Here is a 20,536-nt window from a genome sequence, read left to right as displayed (position 1 = left end):
ACAAATATTTGACTTTACAAAAATTATAAGTTACACTTGAAGTGACTTCCAAATTTTTCAAATAAAAACAGGAAATTTCCTTAAAATAGAGAAAAATCAAACAAAAACCTATAGAGAAAACCTTCAAATATACTTACATTATAAGATGAGAGCAGAACATCAAATGAAAACAATTCCAAAGTAGTTATCTTAATAGCAAAATTCTTCCACAGAGTTGAGCAATTTTTTTCTCTGTGAACCCACTGAAATGATGTTGTTTACTGTCCACATACAGGATATGGGTCACAATGCAGGTGAGTCAATGGGGCCCACCAGGGGGATAGTCATATCAATAGTTTGAAGACACAACATACTATAGACTCATCTGCCTAATTAAATCACCCACAGAATATAACAATGATTTAAATGTTAAAATTCCATTTATGACTTACAGAGCATGCTTGTTTAGGTCAACCTATGCTTTGGTGGATGTCAAGAATAGGTTCTCAAAATAGAAATTCTTTATCAATGTTACCAAAAAACAAAATTGATGGATTATTAAAGCAGGTACAGGTAGCTGTAAAGCTGTTCTTTAAAGTTCAATCCCAACATAAAACGCATTTACCTGACTCTGTGTTTGCGTCTATTTAATTCTGTAATAACTCATTGATTTTACAGCCGAATTTTAAAATTGAGCGTAGGACTTTGCCAAATATCAGGAATTTTGAATTTAATAACGTACATGTATATAAATCTAATTATAACATTGATCACAATATGATGTAAGGACTTTTAAATAATTAGAGTTGTTAATTAATTAATAATCTAATCGCTTAATTAATAATAAAAATACTTTACATGCAAGATTTAGGCACTTGTTCAACTCATGATGACCTTGCAATTAGATAATGAAATTACAGCTGCTGAAATTTTAGCCAGAAATTTGAAAATATGTTTCTTTTTTGCACAGAACCATAAAACTCTAATGGGTCTTTTGCAGTAAACAAAACCGTGTTGGAATGCATGTTATCAAGAAACATGTCAAGGCTAATGTGTTATTTGGTCTGCACATTTACCTAATCTTAAATCATCCTTCTGCAGAATTTATTTATGTTCACATTTGAAATTGCTATAGTATATAATGAAATGGTCATAATTTTAATACATATACAGTTAGATCTACCTACACTACAGATATATGATAATATGCTATGGCAATCATTTATCAATTACTATACTTGCATCTTTATTAATGTAAAAGTCAAATTTTGATGTGATATTGTAGGCTCAAAGAACCCCCCCCCCCCCCCCACTGTGGATGACATTTACTCTGTAAATACCCACTTACTTAAAGTTAACCCTACCTATAAACAACAGGATAAACAACTCAATAAATGCCGGTAGTATTGTTATAGTACATGAAGAGAGGAATTAACAGAGATTTCATCAAGGAGACGATGATGCAACTTCCCACCAAAGGAAATCTCAATAGAACACTAGCATATATACCTAACATACCCTGTACTTATTACATGCTATGTCAAAATTCAAAATGTCATTTTCATTACAATGTCACACATTGTTTAAAGTCACACATGTATGACAAACATTTTAAATTATTTTCTCCTTCGTTTCACTCCTCCGAAAATAAATCTTTTCTTGTCTAATTCAAAAAACAACAACTAAATGAAATAGGTTAGGTGCGTTTGTTACAAGATCGCATTTAATAACAATTAGACACAAACGTATATATAAAATAATTGCATACCATATAAACAAGCATGTAAATTGTGCAATACAGTGTACAGGGCGGGCAGGGAGGGCTACTATCAACTCCTTACAACCTTGTAACGAACGTCGCAATGACCAAAATCACGCATGAAAAACTATTTATACTACGCGCCAAGTCACTCGTGCATGACGAAACTACTAATAATAGAATAAAGATTTCCGTAATGTCGTAAAATCAAAACGTTAAGAAATTCATTGAATGCAAAATCTTAGCTGTAATAATTATATACCCTGATTAATTGCACAAAGTTAGGAGACAAACAGAGACAAAGAAGTGTCCTTACAACAGACAGATACGACCAGCCCAGTCCATTTAGTCTTCTCATTGAACAAAGTTAGGTTTGAATCATGGATCATTTTACTTATAAATGAAAATTTATGCAACACAAAAAAACACAAAAGCAAAATCATGCAATGACATTGGTTTACCTCTCTACGTACTAATGACAGTTTCCTTATACTCTTGTTCCCTCTATTTACTCGACAACATCCATCAACATACAACAGAGCTATCAAAACAAATTCAAACATTTTCTACTAGCCTTTACCCATTTAAAATAATATTTAAAAATCTAATGCTTCAATACACAACATTCATTAACATTAAAACATCTACCCATTCCTGTCAATCAATCAATATTTTTACCAGAGACATTGTTTTTTACTATTGTGCTATTCCTAAACAGTGTTAAACTCTTTTATTTTGATTATATACTCCTATAGAAGCTTGTAAATTTGATAACCATCAAACTTTTACAAACATAAAAACACTTTGTTGGAACAATCTTTTGATTTCAATATTCTTTTTATAACCTTTAAGACAATTAACATTTATTTGTAAAAAAAAGTTGAATTGAGGAAAAAATGTAACAACAAAACAAACATGTAATAGTTATGATGTACAATGGCGTTGGATCAATTCTCGCAAAGTACTATTTCTCTAAACTGCATTGTATCAACATCAACAGGATTAATATACACGCCTAAAATTATGCAGTAGCTATAACAAGTTCTTTTCCAAAATAAGTCATATTGGTTAACATTGTTTTCATACAGATTAAATCATACCAATTTCTTACTACGTACCAGGTATGTACAGTTTATGAACATAGAATTCTAAGTAAACCTTGGGCATTTCTGAGATGTATCCAAGAATCGAAACAAGGGGGTTTGCAAGGAAAAGTATGTGAGGCTATAGACCTATATGCCTATCCAGTAAAGAGAATAAAAAGGTGGGCTGTGCCATATTTGCATTCCGTTGCACTTGTACGTCCGCTTTATTTATTATTGGTATTTTTTATCATTCGAACACCAATATATACTCTCTTGAAGTTTTAAAAGATAAGTATATTGTTTAAGGTGGTATGGGACACTTCCATGTTGTGACGGGTTGTTTATCGAAATAAACAATAGCATGAAGTATATTTATATAGGTAAGTAGTTTCTTTCCCAAAATTGCTACCTAACAGCGTAGTGCAGTGGTTTAGAGGGTTGATTACAAATCTGTAAGTCATGAGTTCGAATCCCGCTGGGACTTTTACAATTTTTATCTCTTCAAATAGTTTTAAAAGTTATTTTTGGTTAAATATTGTAAAATTTGAACATTTTAAAGCAGTGAAAGTATTTCAATTATTTAATCCACATTAATATAGAAAGGTGTCCCATACCACCGTAATAGAAATAGAGTAAATTATTTCACTTTGTAAATCCCGCCCCAAGGCGCGGCAAAGTTATGCTGCTTGTGACGAAGTTGTTTACACAAAACCATGTTTTGTAAAGAATTCAAATTAGAGAGCATTTAAAGATTATATTATGGTTACAGGTTTTATAAATAAACTTTAGATCACCACTTTATCCATAAATTTCTTGCAGATTTACTGACATTACCTTTTTACGATGTTTTTAACTTTTCCGTGTCTTTCACTTGCTACTTCCTATATGCGCCTATACAGCAGTGATGGTCTGCATCATATAGAGGCTTGAGGTGATTTTGGCGCGGTGTTTAAACGTCCCACTTCGCTAATCAACGTTTGTGAACCTAAATTCAAAAGAAACTGTCAGAATTCAAGCCCCAATTCATTAGATTATCTAATAATCTGATACATGTATATCTTAATTAATGTATCAGTTTTTTTCCAATACCATTGTTGTACTGTCATAAAAGATTAGCGTTTAATTAAAATCAGAGAAGGGGGGATAAATCTTCTGCCTCCTGCCATTGTGTGCCTGCTACCAGAGACATAAATAAAATTTATTTATAACATGTTATTTATGTCTCTGCTGCTACTTCTGGATTATCATGGGAAATAAATTTACTCTATTTTTTTAATGGAGATAATATAAATGTATGCATGTTTTCTCTGTTGAACTTGTAAAGGATATATGTCTTTCTTTTCCTATTGAAAAATAGCTAGCTCCGACTTTGGCCACGAGTTTACTGACTTATAAGGACTATTATCTGAATATTTTCCTTTAAAAAGTTAAATTGCTGGGATGCAAAACGATGTATATAATGTAAAGTGGGTCACCACCTTAAATATTTGTTGATTGAAATTAGTTTGTATTCCATTAAACATTAATTAGACTATGACAAAAATATGGAGCACAGACCCACTTTATGAAATAAGATACACTAAAATTCTACAAAGTGGCACTAATTGATGATTTTATTACGCATACACTAGTTCAAATTTAATCAATACATGCTCCATATGTATTGGAACTACGTATACATGTATTTAGGATTACAAATCGATCGCTGTAGTGTTAAATAAACCTCGTTTGGAGCGAACTTATTTTGAAAGAATGATCAGGTTTGTTGATATTTACAGAATCTTTTCTGTCCTAATAATGGTTTTCACCCGCCTTATTCACACATCTTCTTCTGCTACACACTGAGTCATTTGAATAATTATGTCATCCTTCTTAAGGGAAAAAAATTATCAACATGGAAGTTATATCGCGTAAAATTGCGCAAATGCTGCAATTAAAAGAAGCATATTTCTGAAAAATTGTCAATTCTTTAATGAGCGTTAAAAACATTTTTCTGTTGTGTTGACAGTTCATAAATCTTTCTCTTGAACAACACCATTTAAACCACCTTTGAAAATTAAAATGACTCGAGGTTTACAAGAAAATATTGGACGGTCACTAATGGCACGCCAAATCACAAAATGAGAAAAAAAAATGATTTCACATTTGATAAATTAGGTTTATCGAATGGTTACTATAGTTTATGAACCGCAAACTATAGTTAACGATTCGTTAACTATAGTTTTCATCTATAAAACTATATTTAACTGTCGTAAACTCTAGTTAACGAATGATAATCTAAGTTTATCTGTCTGCAAATAACATTAACAATAGATTTTGCTGATAATATTTACTCTATTTTTTTAATGGAGATAATATAAATGTATGCATGTTTTCTCTGTTTTCACATCTGTAAGCTATAATTTACATTCGTTAACTATATTTAAGAGTTGTTAATCATAGTTTCACAATCGTGAAACTATAAATTTATCGGATAAATTAGTTTTGCAATTGCAAATGGTTGTTTTCAGTGTTAATTATAGTTTTACACTTCTGAAACATAGATGATCGCTTTAACTATGGTTCACAGATGTGAACTATAGATTAACGGCGTTAAATAAAGTTTTACAGATAATAAACTAGGTTTACCGACTGTTAACTATTGTTTACGGACACTAAACTATCGTTAACAATAGTTTATTGTTAACTATAGTTTACGGTTCGTAAACTATAATTAACTATTCATTTACTATAAGTAGCAATTCGTTTACTATAGTTTTTATCTGCAAAACCATATTTAACAGTTGTAAACTCTAGTTTACGAATGATAATCTAAGTTTATCTGTCTGCAAATAATGTTAACAATAGATTTTGCTGATAAATATAGATTCACATATGTAAACTATAATTTGCATTCGTTAACTATGTTTTGCAATCGCAAAATGTTGTTTTCAGTATTAGTTTAACACCTCTGAAACATAGATGATCGCGTTAACTATGGTTTAACGGATGTGAAATATAGATTATCGTCGTTAACTATAGTTTTCTGTCCATAAACTATAGTTTACAACCGTGAAACCTAGCTTATCGATTGTGAAACTATATTGATTAGCTCAATTTTGTGAATTTGGCATGTCATAGTCACTATGAGTAAAAATCAAGCTGTGCATTTAATACTTTAAGGTTCTAAATAAATGGTGATTTATTACTTAAAGATCATGCTTCAAATATTGAATCATTTGTCTCTAAATATTGTAGTGCATTATTTGAACCATGCTAGCGTGTTATGCATTTTAGCTCACCTGAACCGAAGGTTCAAGTTAGCTTTTCCGATCACCTGTCGTCTGTCTGTCTGCTCTTTTGTAAACTTTTCACATTTTTTACTTCTTTTCTAAAACCACTGATTCCAATTTGACCAAACTTGGTACAAAGCATTATTGTGGAAACAGGTTTCTAGGTTGTTAAATAAGGACACAACTCTAGCTTTTTAAAGGGGAGATAATTGCAAAACGGTGAAAATAGGGTTCATGTCTTTAAAAATCTTCTTCTCAGGAACCATTGCACCAGAAATGCCAATATTTACACCAAAGCTTGTATACATGTATAAGATTTTAAATTAATAAAATCGTGACCCCCGAATTTATAATGTAGATTCTAAATTTTAAAATCATGACCCCTGCATCAATGCTGGGGCCCCAAGAGAGATTCAAAATTTAAATATGGTACTAGGAAATATATAGGAATAATGTTTAAAAATCTTCTTCTGAAGAACTACAACGCTACAATTCTTAGATTACTATGCAATCATCCTCAAATAATGTAAATTCTAAATTGTTGAAATTGTAAACACAGAACTAATACTTGGGGCCCCAAGAGGGGTTCAAAGTTTTACAAAGAAATATATGGCGAAAATGTTTAAAAATCTTCTTCTCAAGAACTACAATGCTACAATTACTATGCAAACATTCTTAGAAAGGGTAGATTCTAAATTGTTTAATTTCAAATACAACTGCATTTTCTTCCCTGCATAATCCTTACCTTCCATGATCTTCTATACACATAAGAGCATAACTGTACGCCTTACAACCCTAACACTGTTTAAAGAGTGAGAAAGGGAGATAACTAGATTTTGATGAAAGTACAGAATTTCTAATTGTAATTAAGGTCTTCCGTTTCCAACGGAAGACCTTATTGTCTTTTTCCCTTTTATTTTTTTTTTTTCTTACGCTTTTTTGTACAAGCGATTTTTTGAAAACGACTTGACCGATTTTCGTGAAAATTGCAGATCTTGTAGATATTGATAAAAACCTTACATATAATTCTTTATTTTAATGACGTCATTTCCGTTCGGGAGATATTGACGTTTTAGTGATTTTTAGAGGGTCATTTTGTCCTGCTATCTCCTCCTAAACGAAAAAAGATATTGAATTTCAATTTTCAGGGATTGTATACAAAAGATTGTAGATGTGTTTAAAGGCATTTGTGGTTGTCTGGCTTCAAAGGCGTCGAAGCTCGCCTGGACCCGAAAATCGAGTTTAAAAAAACGACGTAATTTTTAATGATTTTCGTTCTTTATCTCCTTTCCTGAAAATATTTTACCATAACATATAGAGCAAATAAAATTTATATTTACAGGATCTTCCGTTTGATAACAAGAAAAAGGGGCTGGTCCCTTAAATAAGGGGCCAAAAGGGCTCTAAAGTCTTTCTCCCATAGCACTTTACTGAGAAATATTTTGTCATATGTTTAAGAAGCAAAAATGTTCATCTTTTACTAATCAAACTATACATTATAAATTTTTTATTATGCGTTACGAAATTAGGGGTTTTAAGGGACCAAAAGTCCAAAACTTCGATCGAATATATCTCAAAAAGGACAAATATTTTGAAAAGCAATATAGAATAAAAGATGTTTAGAATGATGTTTTAAACAATATTCAATCATAAAATTTTCGTTATCTGGCCCCAATAAGGAGATAAGGGGTTGGCCCCTTAAACGTCATATCCCAGATAACTCAAAAACGGCAAAGAATTTCTAAACACTTGTTGAACAAAATATGTTTAATATCAAAAGAACTTTCGTATGATGCCAAGAAAAAGGGGCTGGCCCTTCAATTTAGGGGCCAAAAGGGCTCTAAAGTCTTTCTTCCATAGCACTTTACTGAAAAATGTTTTGTTATATGTTTAGGAAGCAAAAATGTTCATCTCACATTTATTTAACAACATATTATAATTATTTTATCATGTGTTCCGTATTAAGGGGTTTTAATGGGTTTTAAGGGACCAGAAGTACCAAACTTTGATAACATACCTCAAACAGAACAAATATTTTAAAAAACATTATTTTGAAAATCAATATAGAATAAAATGCTGAGAATGATGTTCCTAATAAAATTCAACCATCAATTTTTTTTTTGTTGCCCCAATAAGGAGATAAAGGGTCAAATATCAAAGTCAAGGTCATATAACCTTCAAAAAATCGCACGGAAGACCTCCTCGTTGCTCGCAACGAGATCGTGTCTAGTATATTATTATATTTTGATTACCCATGGAATTTTCAGTTGGTATAGATTCTGCATACTCAATTGAACAACATTTTGTTTTTCATATACCTTGAAAATATATATCCTAAAGAGTATATTTTGTTAATGTTCATCAGTTCGTTTGATCTAAGAAATAGCCAAGTCGTCTTACATATGTAGGAATTTGAGTCTTACTTCGTGCAGTCTGTGAGTTTTCTTGGGTTTCTAAAGGTTTCGACGGATTTGTAAACTGGTTTAAACTGGACCATGTAGATTTCAGTCCTGTTGGTTTCTGTAGAGCCATGAATTGCAATCAATTTCCATAAGAACTAGAGGGAATCAAAATACATGTATTGTAACCGCAAAAATTGAGTTTGTTATTTTTCTTATTTCGTGGTACATTCTGCAAAAATACTTAAACCAAGTTATAAAATTGCTAGATACTTTTAAGTTCATTCTGTGTTGAATGATCCTTGATAGGACAAAAAAAACTGTTAATGCAGTTTATTGATCATCGTCCTTTCCTTGACAGCATGACCGCAGATAGCCGATAGCAGATTTTTTTTAAACAATGAAGGTGAATTATTTGATGGTTTCTGATGGCACTTATGGTTTTAATGGAAACTAATGAATAGTATTTACGCTTTGTAAATATATCAGTATTTCTACAAAGAACATCGTATAACGAAAATGTACCATAGAATTAGCGTGTAGTATAATGACAACTTTCTGGTTTCTTTTTTTAATCGGTGAGTACTTTTCTCTTTTTTGTGAAACATTTCATAACTATTTATCTATGTCTAGTAGCTTGAAAGTAGTAATTCTTTGCAGTTTTGTTTAGAAAGTTTCATATTTTTTTTTTACAAAGAACTTTTTTAAAAAAGATCATACTTAGAGTTTACCGTGGGCAGATTGTTACCAACGGCAAGTTCGGTCACCAATGTCTACAAATGGTTCCGAATGGTAGCAATTGGTTACCGATGTTGACCACTGTTGTAGTTTCAATTTCAAATGAGGTCACCAAATCTACCAGCAACCTAGAGCTTAGGCAAGTTTGGAAGATGACGTCATTATATGCTAATTCAATATGGCGGGCTATAAATCTATAGAAACTTTTGTAAATAATGAATCGTTTTTATAAAATATGTAAATATCTCGTTGCATGGATATCTTGAATACAATCAAAGACAACTGAGGGCTTCTAGATTCGGTCTACGTACCCAGGCCCTGCTGTCACCAATATATTTGATTTATGATTTTTGCTCGTGTTAAATGTGATTGTAAAGAAAAAGGTTCAGCTTCTTTCAATATATGCCCTAAAATTCAAAGTTGTTCAAATCTTATAAAAATACAAATATATACAATTTTTAAAACGTGTTTGTATACAGTACATGTATGTGTCCGCCGTCGTCACCCATAACGAAATATTTTATGTTTTATATACAACAAAGTTAAAATGTAAATTTCATAGTGGCGTCTGTTTTCTATTCAATAAACTATTTTAAAATTGAGTCATCTGCTAAGTTTTAAAAAAATACGGTATTATGCATTTTAATGATAACACAATTACCATTGTAAAAGTCTAACTAGGTAACTATTTATAGCCTGTGATTTTTTTTGTTATCATTGTGTGAGTAAATGCTAAATTTCCATTATTTGTGATATTTTTAAAAATCACTTAAAATAGGTCAAAATATGACTGAAAATGTACATGTACCCAGTTCTTTTACAATTTTACGATCATTGCATAAATGATAGATTGATAGTCATATTGTAGTATTCAATGATGTCTATGTAATATATTAGGACTAAAATTGAAAACTTTTTGTATTTTGACCTCAATTTTTTTTGTAGAATAAATCTTTAAACAAAGATTTTGGTAACTGTTTTGGGGAAATACAGTTACTGCAATAAATTTACTAGAGGATAATTTTTACCAATGCTTTATATGTTCAGATGGTTACAGTTGGTAACCAAAGGTAACCAAAGACTACCATTTGCTTGAATTTGACCAAAAATCGTTAATAGTTCTACCTATAGAAATTGCTACAAATGGCAGCACTTGGTGACCAATGACCATCATAGTTCACCGATTGCAACCAAATGCTGCCAGCGGTAGATCTAATTTTACCAACGGTACAACTCTGAACGCACCTTGTGTATCTACAGGGATCCGCCCCATTTTGTCCCTGACAGAGGCGGATCTTAAGAGAAGTCTTTTGTCCTCCGCCGTGTATGATCCGTCTGTCAGACCCCGGATCAACGCCTCCCACGCCGTGCACGTCCAGCTGGATGTCCACGTGGTTTACATCGTTGGTTTGGTCAGTATATCAAACCTTGATGAAAGTTTGTCTACTTTTTAACTTTTTATCACGTTCTTTGTGTGTTTTAAGCTCCATACACCATATCTATACTGGCTTACTATGAACAAATTTGGTCTATGGAGAGAGTCAGTCGATCATATAATGTCAATTATAGTCAATGTTTTAATTCACCAATGCGTTCTCCCAATATCAACCTATCCAATACTATATCTATAATGGCAAAACAATCTTTTTTTGCATGCAAAGTTTTACGCAACCCTAACCAAAGACCTTCGTTTTGCTTGTCTAGATTTTGGATTTTGATAAGTCTAGCACCCCCCCCCCCCTTTGAATTTGCTTCCGACGCCACTGATTGAAATATGAATGCCATAAATTAGACATAGTATTCGAATGTTTTATATTTCCAGAAAGAAAAAGAAAGTGCCTTTGATCAAGCCTGCTTCATATATGTGGTAAGTGAGTTTGTTTTCATTCTGTCTTCAATGTATGATGTTTTGAATTTAAAGCAATATGAGCTGCATCTTGGTACAAAAAAAATAAATCTATATGTTCCATTTTATAATTGTTTAACTCTACACTCTACATAAAACGGCTTAAGAACAATCCCCTACCCGAGTTAAACTTGCAACAGCGTGTTTTTTAATCACGACGTGCAACAGATTCGCCATTTTTTGGACGTCAATCATTCGGGTCAACTGAGGTCAACCATCAAATATGGATGCTGAGGTATACACAATACTTTCGATTGCAACCTAATTTTGAATGAATTTTAACTCAAATCTTACTGAAAGTTAATTTTTGTTATTAGCTACGATGTTTCAAGCTAATATTTGTGAATATATAGATCGATAATTCCTTGGTTTACGATTGATAACGAAAACTTTAAGCTTTGACTCACTGTGTAACGAAAAGAGGCCCCCCAAGGGTTAATGCGTAAAATGCAAACTCAGTTAATTTTTATTGACTCGTAAAGAAATCTAAAAAAATGGATTAATTAGAATCTCTATATCGATGAAATTTTCTAAAATATTTTTTCCGCTGCCTGTCTTCAAAAAATCAGATTTAATTAATGTAATTTTACGGGTCTTCTAGATCTGTGATAGACATATCTATATTAAGCCTTCTGTACAGTACTGAATATTTTACGTTATTACTTGGATCGGACTTCACATTGTTAAAGAATTTTTATATTTAACATGCACAGCTATAAAGACAAATTAATAACTAGGTTACATGCATATATATATAGCTTGTATTTCACTATGGGCCTACACTTTACATGTAATTTGTATACACTACAGTTTTGCCAGCGTATGTGCACGCAATTTTTATTATTATTATGTGTTTAAACGTATACAGCAGTAGCAGTAATATTGTTAGTTTGGTGTAATGCAAATAAATCCTTTACAAAATTCTGAAATTGGCTTACCAATAGAAAAAACTAAAAGCTGCTGGGTCAAGAAAACGAGGCCGGGGCAGAGGAGGTAAACGCATGAGGAGCAAGAGAGTTCGAGACATCCAGGATGTTATAAATGACCGAAAGCAGAAACTACAGGTGTGACATAAAATAACTGTCTTAAAATTAACTGTCTCCAAGTCAAAGTATTTTGATTTTTACATACACCCAGTTTGAACAGTGTTTCTTCATTTTACACATTCACAAATCCAAATTTGGTTCCCTTGTCAGTTTTCTTGAACATAAACTGAGAAAAAATATTTTGGTGTGTATTAACAAGTAGTTATAACTCTTATGCTTTGTCACTTTAATCAGTTAGGCCAAAAAAAAATTTGTGTAATTAGGGTAACACTGATGAAAAATTTAGGTTAGGTAGGTTGGGATACAGATATAAAATCCTATTTTGAATATTAAACATAGGTAATCACAGATTACAAAGCTCACCGAGACAAGGCATCACCTTTACGAGACGAACTTTATCATATGAAAATCATAGTTGATGATCTTGGATATACATGGCTACTGTTTTGACACAATATCATATTACTATATTGTATGTGGAAAAAAAATTGTATGATGATCATATGTTCATTTCATACAGTAATATAAGATACAATATGATACAATATCATATCACATAATACATCACAATACACAAACATCTGATATTATATTATATAAGCCAATATATTATACAATATTGTATCATATGATAAGATATTATATATTATACAATTTTGTATCATATGATATTATATATTGCAATAATATATAAACCAATAGTATGTGATAAAATAGTATGTACAATATTATATTACACAATATTGTATCATAATATTCCATACTATACATAACAATATTCTGATTCATTATCACATCATAATGTACACATAATTGATACAATATTATATTATGTATCACATAACTTTTTACGATATAATATATGATATGATATGGTATCATATAAAATAATAGTGTACAGTATCATATAGTACTATATCACAAGAATGGTGTTGTATCATTTAACAACAAACATATCTATCAAGCAGGTTTGAGTGAGGTAGATTTTTTTTAGCATCCTTGATAATGGCGATGAAGCTCTGCATCTAAAGCTTCCTCTGCAATTCATCTATATCATAGTTAAATCACTATGCAAGCTATTATCTATAAAACATGTGACCTGTGCCAAATACCTATGGCTCAGATTCAGCATTCAAGCCTGTCTAGTGCATCAGTATCATAAGACGCATCATCCATATAAGTTTGGTGAAGTTAGGACCACTAGTTACTTAAAAATTGCAATCAAAGGGCAACTGCACCAAAAACTTTAACCTGCTCAAAAACCTCAACCTCCTTTAGCATCTGCAATTCATGGCCCAAATTCAGCATCCAAGTCTTTCAAGTCCACAAGTAGGTGGAGATGCATCATCCATGCAAGTTTGATGAAGACAGGACAAGAAGTAACTTATTGATTCAGGACCTGCAACAAAAACAGGGTCGGGACACCGAACCGAGGGTATAGCATAAGCTCCTGACTTCGTCTCTGTGAGCATAAAATGGGTTTTAATGGAAATGATATGAAAATCACAATCAAATAAAAAGAAACATCTAAATATATTAGGATCGGGGCATTTTTTTAGATTAGGTCGGGTTACCCTAAACACTCAATACTTTTTTTAGGCCTTATTAAGAAGTTATGCTATTGACTATCATTAATTAGTTAGTTTTATTTGAATTTAGGAAACAGTTAGCAAGTTAACAGGTGAGAGTTGTCGTCAACTCATTGCGAAGCTCTGTGATAGGGATCCCTCGTTGATATTTGATATTTTAGAAGAATCGTCGGAGCAAATGTCAGCGCATGGCGGGTACCATCCTCCACCAGGTGATGCACCATCTTGGTGCACGTGTGGAAATTGTAGACAGATGCCCTCTGACATAGAGAGGGTATGCTGTCAACAAATCCCGGAGAACTGTTTTTCATTATTGCCAGTAAGAATAGATTAAATGTCTCCATAATACTATATGCAATGGCTAAATATTCATGAGATTACATCTACACCTTCTTCGTGCATGAAAAGATTTGTTGATTGTTCAAATATTGTAAATAATGTAACAATGATTTTAGGACTTTAGCATGTTGGTCCTAGATGAGGCAGTTCTATCAATTGCCCAGAGATACAGGGAAGATGTTCTGGCAGTACCAAGGGACCAGGATGTCAACAGGGGGTATCGCCACACAGCCTACCGCCAGTTTATCTTGTGGCACTATGGTAGGTTAGGTGCAGGTAATAGGCGTGTTGTGCCCAGCTGCTGTGTGTGGCAAATAAGAGACAAATTCCCGGACAGCTTTGGACAATACACAGGCTTTAAAGATGGACGTTTGGCTTAAAATGAACAAAATAATCATTATTTGTACCTGAATTAAAGAAGATGAATATATACTAACAAAATTTTGCAATTCATTATTATAAGAATACACAAATACATGTACACCACACAAACTTTGCATACCAGTATATCAGTTTGTCATTAGAAGATTTGATGAATGAATGTTCCATTACTCCAAAATCATAAAAGACTACAAGCAATGCATTATCTATATCCAACTATTATCATATATTTAAAAAACTTAGGTATACACACAGACACACATTTATATTTAGCAAATTAAATACAGGAAATATGATATTGCACTTACATATTGTACTGTGTCACAAATGAAAAAAAAAATCCAGCTGCATTTCAATTTGAAAAAGGAATGTACTTCACTGAATTTTAAACTACACAGAAGTTAATTTATTCTGCAAATCGATCATCAGTGTTTCCAATTTTAATGCACAGATCTGTTACTGAAATCTTGACTTCAGCTCTGTGGCAATTTTTTCAGTTGGTGGTGGTGGAATAGGTGCTAATGTACTTGACAGCCATCGGGGATCATCAGGCTCGAGGGGTACAACCCTGTTCATCCCAATATGATCCAACAATCTTTTCCTCACAATTTCCACCATAAGCTGGGGTATATGGGGGTATCCCTTTCCTTCTTTCACAGGGTAATAGTACCACACTGAAGTCCTTTTGCTATAAATCCTCTGCCTTCTAATTAAAGTAAATAAACATTGAAAATGGGTCTTAATTCATGCATGTAAAAAATATATGTAACCATTGTGACCTAAAAGTATCATGTACTTGTAAACTTCAAGAAAACTAAAACAGGCAATCCCCTTTCTTCAAATATATTACCTAATTTCTCCATTTTTGTTCAGCAAGACTGGTCTGTCAATGTGAATGTTGTAATCCAAAGCTGCCAGTCTGTTCCTAACCCTATATGCTGGCGGTTTGTGTGACTCTCTCTTAGAGGTGTACATAAGGATTAAACTTTGAAATGTTTCCAGTTCCGCTGTGCTTCTATAGAGTACATGTAAAATTATCATCAATATGCATGTACATGTAAAATTTAATCACGGTACTGGTTATTTGAATTGTGCAGAAATACAGTATGAAACAGCATACCGAAAATTTAAAAAATAAGGAATCTTGTTGAGTAATCTCTTGTCCATGATAATGCTCCTCAATGTTTCGTGGGTAAGACTACCCTTCTGAATGTATTCCTTAGACTCTCTATACTCGTGTTCCTCCAAATCATCATGCTCACAGCCATTTACACCACTAGTTGAATAGGGTAACACCCACTGATGTTCGTCAACAATGTGATGAAGAATGCCAAACCAAATTCCCTAGTATAAAGATATATAGAAATACTAGTAAACAAAGAAATCAGTCATCAATGTTCTCTCAAAAACTTTGTTTGGGTTACTTTTGTTTCATTAAAAAAAAACCTACAATAAATTCCTCGTATGTTTCAGCTTTCTTTGAAGAGTACCAAAAATGGTTGACAATGTCTTTAATCCAAGGCAGTAGGAGTCTGTTCCCTCTTTCCTGTCCTGCCTGTAAAATATTACATTTAGTTTTACATACTTATACATATTTTGTGAAATGCTTAAAACGTGTGTATGCAATTGTATATGGCAATTGATTGGTAAATGCACACTGGTCATAAATAATATAAAATAAAATTTAGAACATACAGCTTAACCATAAATATAATTTTACATGTTTTCATCCTCAAGGTCAAAGGTCAAATGATTTTTTTTAACAAGGTCAAATTAAGATTTAACTACACTCACAGCCACCAACTTCTTTGTCAAATTCTTCGTACCGTGCCATACATCATATGAATGCTTTATTTGAGGATATTCTTTCTCTGCAATGTAAAATTAGATAAAATACATGTACATGTTGTTTTTTAATTGAAGTATAAATTTTGGACGCTAATATACATGTAGATACTTTTTAAATATCTACTTACTCATAAGGGCAGATATCTGCAAATGCTCATCAGTGATAACCTCTATCACCTGTATGTCATTTTGAAGAAGAAACTGTAGTCCTTTAACAAAACATGCCTTTTCCAGATTAGTACTTTTGCGATCAGTCATCCTTTTGTCCATTGTAATCACACAAAGAATCTGTTTTGTGCTGTTTTCCATGAACGTGTATGTGCAATATTGGGCATTATGGCCAGGACTATCCATCCGTCCGTCTCCTATTCAAAAAATAAAACACAACCATGTTATACATGAACTTAACTTTTAATTAGCGTACATGTAGTTGGTGAAAATAGATGAAAACAAGGTATCTGTGAGCCAAGGCTCACTAGTACTGTGTAATACCCCCGCTCTGAAGTAAAAAAAAACAAAATAAGCTAAGTCGACATTTAACACGAAATTGATGTCCACTTGGAACAAAAAAAGATCCCAACGTATGGCATGCCTAAACAAAGAGCGGGTTAAAATTTCAAGCATCTGCAATGAATTGTTACCGAGAAAAATGCAACAAAAATTTTTGTTACTGATGGACAGCACAACACACATGCACTTGGGTAAAACACTTTACCCACTTTTTTTGGAGCGGGTGTATAATAAAGATTTGCATTACATATATATATGTATGGGTGCATATTGAATGGTTTGCACAATTACCAAGAATGGCAATATCCCTTCCTCGAAAGTTTGCAAGTATATTCTCCTGATGATTACACCAATACTCATCCACAGCTGGGATTAAATAGGTCTTTTGTATCTTGCTAAATGTAGTGGCACATAGAAATGGCAGTCGCAAAAATTTCGCAAAATGTGCAATTTTCTGATAATTATTGCCTGACAGTAATATGCTGGCTGCTGAGAGGAGATCTCCTGCATGGAGACGTTTGTTCAGTAGAGGCTGTGAGCACCATGAATGAATTTTGTGACCATTCATACATTTCTGAAATTAAAAAAAAAACTAGTAAGTAATTATTTCCATGTAAAACCTTTTTTTCAAGTTCAAGCTTGTTTAATCTTTTCTTTCAAAGCTAATGACCTGCCAAGAAAGTGACCGACACACAAACAGGCACACCAACATACAGGATCATTCCATTACAAATGTACCAGTACTATAATATTTGATGCACTAACCTAATTAGATCATGTTAACTGATGTACCTTTAATTACAGGTATGTACTATGTGATTACAATGATTTCAGATTATTACCAGCAGAAATGAAATGCCAGACACAACATGTGGTATTTGAAATCTTTGCAAAACTGATGTCCCAGAATTTTTTTTATTACAACCAACCAAGTTTGAAAATTTCTTAATTTAGAGTTGTAGTGGCAACTCCAATATGAGATCCAACCCTTATTTTTGATAAAGTTACTGTGAAGATGATAAACTTGATTATTAAATATCCTTCATATAAAAGGTAAAAATAACAAATCTATACTTTATCTTTTGAACAAAACCATGGGCTAAAGTAAAGATGTTTAACTGTGTACTATGTCATCAGTTTTTAAGAGGAGTGATATGGATTCAGACAACCACAGTGTGGTGGTCTGAAAAAATAGGATCACACTCAGTAAAAACAGCATAAAAAAAAATTAATGTGTATTTTTAAAATAAATTATTTCATTTCTCTTGATCATGCAGCTGTTCATTAGACATCTGTTCTTACCCAATGAATGTAAACAGCTGAACCCACACACTCTGTAGACAGCTCAACTCTGGATAAACAACCCTCTGAGGTACAAGTCATGGGCACCACAGTGTTTGCCAGGGATAATAGCTGGTCTTCAAAAACCATAAAAACATTCTGTATGGCATCATTGACATCATTTGCTGAAGTTATATGGTTTATGCCTTGTCCTACATTAAACAACTCTGGATTGAATTCTTCATCAGACTCCTCCTCACTGTCTGAGGATTCATCCTTGTCTGAACTGACATCCTCGAGCTCATCCCTAAAAAACATTAAACACTTCACCAATGATACATCTACATGTATATCAAGAGAAAATTAGAACTTTAAAATTTAACTAACATTAACCAATTAAACTGAGTTATAAAACTAATACTGATGTATGTTTGACTTATATTATAACACCACTGCTTGTAAATCAAAGCATAAATTGCAGTTAGGCATGTAAGTAAAACTCCTTTTGGTTTTGTAGTTGTACATTGATATACTTTCAGAACCCTTAATCACTGACAAGATGACACACTGCTTTTGTGCTATAGATTTACTTTAAATTGATTGTGATGCTTGGTTCATAGTCTTCGTCTGATGAATCTTCTTCTTGAACATCAGGTTCAGACATGTCAATGGTGATTCTATTAATGAGTTTACCCGTAATCAGTTTAATATACAAATATACATGACTAAAAATTATGTAACAATACAAAAATAAATAACTTTTTTCATGAAAACAGATTACATAACTCCACATAAGCATTTGAGATAAATCTGGTAATAAAATAAATCTTATTCTGCTTTTTTAATCCTTGCAGATTTTGTACAAAAATTACCCTAACTATATACATGTACATGTATAATGTATTTGAATTATAGCTTTAATAAACAGTAATTCTAACTTACGAAAAGGGGTCCACAAAACTACTTCCAAGACTGATTTTCTTTGATGTACACTCCTTCGAATTGATGTCTAAAGTATGTTCAAGTTCTGAGTCTGATGCTCCCATCTCTTCAACTCCTGACATGCAGCCAAAAGACTCACTTGGAAGAAAAGATTTATCATTGATTATTCATATAAAACTATTCATAACATCAACAATTAAGCATGCATCTAGAATACGCACATCATTGTTGTTCATCACTGTATTTTAGTTGTGTGTGTGTGTATATATGCATGCTTTACATCAGTATAAAGTTATATATATATAATTGGCTACATGTACAATATGTGCTTGCTCAAAATATGTTTCCAACATTGGGCAAAGAAAATATAAATTAATATTGCATTCAGAGATATGTGCCTCTTCTGACATGCAAAATATTTTTGAGATATATTACAAGTGGTAAATTTTATTCATTTTATGAGAGAGAGAGAGAGAGAGAGAGAGAGAGAGAGAGAGAGAGAGATTTTCACAGTAATGTGCACTTACTTGTTCACTGCATCTGTTAGGGTGTGCAAGGGATCAGTTCCAGGAGTTGATGTTAGTTTAGGGTCGAATTTTGATGGTTGGATTGGTCCAGGTCGGAAAGGTGTAACATTACCGCCAACGGTGTTAAAACATGGCGATACACTTGGATCAATTGGACGGACAGGCTTCGTAGATTCATAACTAAGCAAAAAAATATATTTTTCTGTACACATTTAAAAGAGTTTATTTTAAATGGTTAAAACGATTTACTTTGATTTTGCCGTGTCTTGAAAATGTTTTACAGCCGGAGTCGAAGCAATAACACGTTACCCCTTATGGGGCCCCATTAAAAAGCAACTTTAAATTTTATCATTGGTTATGCCTACAGATTTTACGTAATCCTTGAAAATAAAGTTTTATATAAAATACTGAAATAAAAAAGACTGTATGATTGCATTGATTTCTTTGTACATAATTTAAATACTTTTTTTTAAAATAAACTCACTGGTCCAGAAGAAATCGTGCTGTTTCCATGTGTGTTTTTCCCTCTAGCGTCTCCCGAAGTTTATTCCAACGATCGATTTCACAGCCGATATATATTCTTGTTTTATTTATGTTGGATAAAACATCTTTCCTTCGTCTTTTCTTTTCCGATTCGCTTAAAATCGCCCTCCTACCTCTACTTTTTTTCTCACCGCCCTCCATTGTGCGCGGAGAACTTCAGATTTTCTGAGGTCATGCGCCAGGTCATGATAAATGGGGCGGAGCTATATACAATTTTTGTACAGGACGACAAAAATTCCGAAAATGTTTTTTCGGGACATACTTACAATTCCGACGGTCACAAAAAAATATTTATACATTAAAATTTCCCTTTTCCCTTCAAGAAAAAGGCGATTGTGATCATATAAGAACATTTTTTATTGGTGGCAAAAATACAGCTCATATTGCTTTAA

General features: G+C 32.6%; 2 protein-coding genes and 1 long non-coding RNA gene across 3 annotated transcripts; 2 read left to right on the top strand and 1 right to left on the bottom strand.

Annotated features, from left to right (window-relative positions):
* The first annotated feature begins 8,934 nt into the window (after positions 1–8,934).
* Positions 8,935–11,099, top strand: LOC128192595 (uncharacterized). The gene is made up of 3 exons (XR_008244558.1): positions 8,935–9,072; positions 10,493–10,644; positions 11,055–11,099. It is a non-coding gene; the product is annotated as an uncharacterized LOC128192595 (long non-coding RNA).
* An 805-nt stretch (positions 11,100–11,904) lies between these two features.
* On the top strand, positions 11,905–14,492 carry LOC128191605 (P2X purinoceptor 7-like). The gene is made up of 3 exons (XM_052863759.1): positions 11,905–12,202; positions 13,844–14,092; positions 14,229–14,492. The coding sequence occupies exons 1-3, from the start codon at positions 12,140–12,142 to the stop codon at positions 14,490–14,492; spliced, it is 576 nt and encodes a 191-aa protein (XP_052719719.1). The 5' UTR covers positions 11,905–12,139.
* A 70-nt stretch (positions 14,493–14,562) lies between these two features.
* LOC128191604 (uncharacterized) lies at positions 14,563–20,522 on the bottom strand. Its single transcript, XM_052863758.1, has 12 exons — positions 20,086–20,522; positions 19,602–19,781; positions 19,075–19,212; positions 18,723–18,809; positions 18,154–18,439; positions 17,143–17,425; positions 16,470–16,706; positions 16,288–16,364; positions 15,944–16,048; positions 15,614–15,837; positions 15,344–15,508; positions 14,563–15,199 (listed from the first exon to the last, which is right to left on the bottom strand). The coding sequence occupies exons 1-12, from the start codon at positions 20,283–20,285 to the stop codon at positions 14,950–14,952; spliced, it is 2,232 nt and encodes a 743-aa protein (XP_052719718.1). The 5' UTR covers positions 20,286–20,522; the 3' UTR covers positions 14,563–14,949.
* Positions 20,523–20,536: the final 14 nt, after the last annotated feature.

Source organism: Crassostrea angulata, chromosome 7 (genome assembly GCF_025612915.1).
Source record: "Crassostrea angulata isolate pt1a10 chromosome 7, ASM2561291v2, whole genome shotgun sequence".
In the NCBI taxonomy this organism is placed as follows: Eukaryota; Metazoa; Mollusca; class Bivalvia; order Ostreida; family Ostreidae; genus Magallana; species Magallana angulata.
Note: the sequence above shows the minus strand (reverse complement) of the source record. Positions and strands in the feature narration are given on the sequence as shown.

What these genes read in the sequence shown, in the direction of transcription:
- LOC128191605 (XM_052863759.1), top strand. Translation starts at nt 12,140, where the DNA reads ATGAGGAGCAAGAGAGTTCGAGACATCCAGGATGTTATAAATGACCGA. An exon ending in ACCGAAAGCAGAAACTACAG is followed by an intron (nt 12,203 to 13,843) that starts GTGTGACATAAA and finishes ATTTGAATTTAG; the next exon opens with GAAACAGTTAGCAAGTTAAC. An exon ending in ACTGTTTTTCATTATTGCCA is followed by an intron (nt 14,093 to 14,228) that starts GTAAGAATAGAT and finishes CAATGATTTTAG; the next exon opens with GACTTTAGCATGTTGGTCCT.
- LOC128191604 (XM_052863758.1), bottom strand. Translation starts at nt 20,285, where the DNA reads ATGGAGGGCGGTGAGAAAAAAAGTAGAGGTAGGAGGGCGATTTTAAGC. An exon ending in TGACAAAGAAGTTGGTGGCT is followed by an intron (nt 16,049 to 16,287) that starts GTGAGTGTAGTT and finishes AATATTTTACAG; the next exon opens with GCAGGACAGGAAAGAGGGAA. An exon ending in CCTTATTTTTTAAATTTTCG is followed by an intron (nt 15,509 to 15,613) that starts GTATGCTGTTTC and finishes TGTACTCTATAG; the next exon opens with AAGCACAGCGGAACTGGAAA.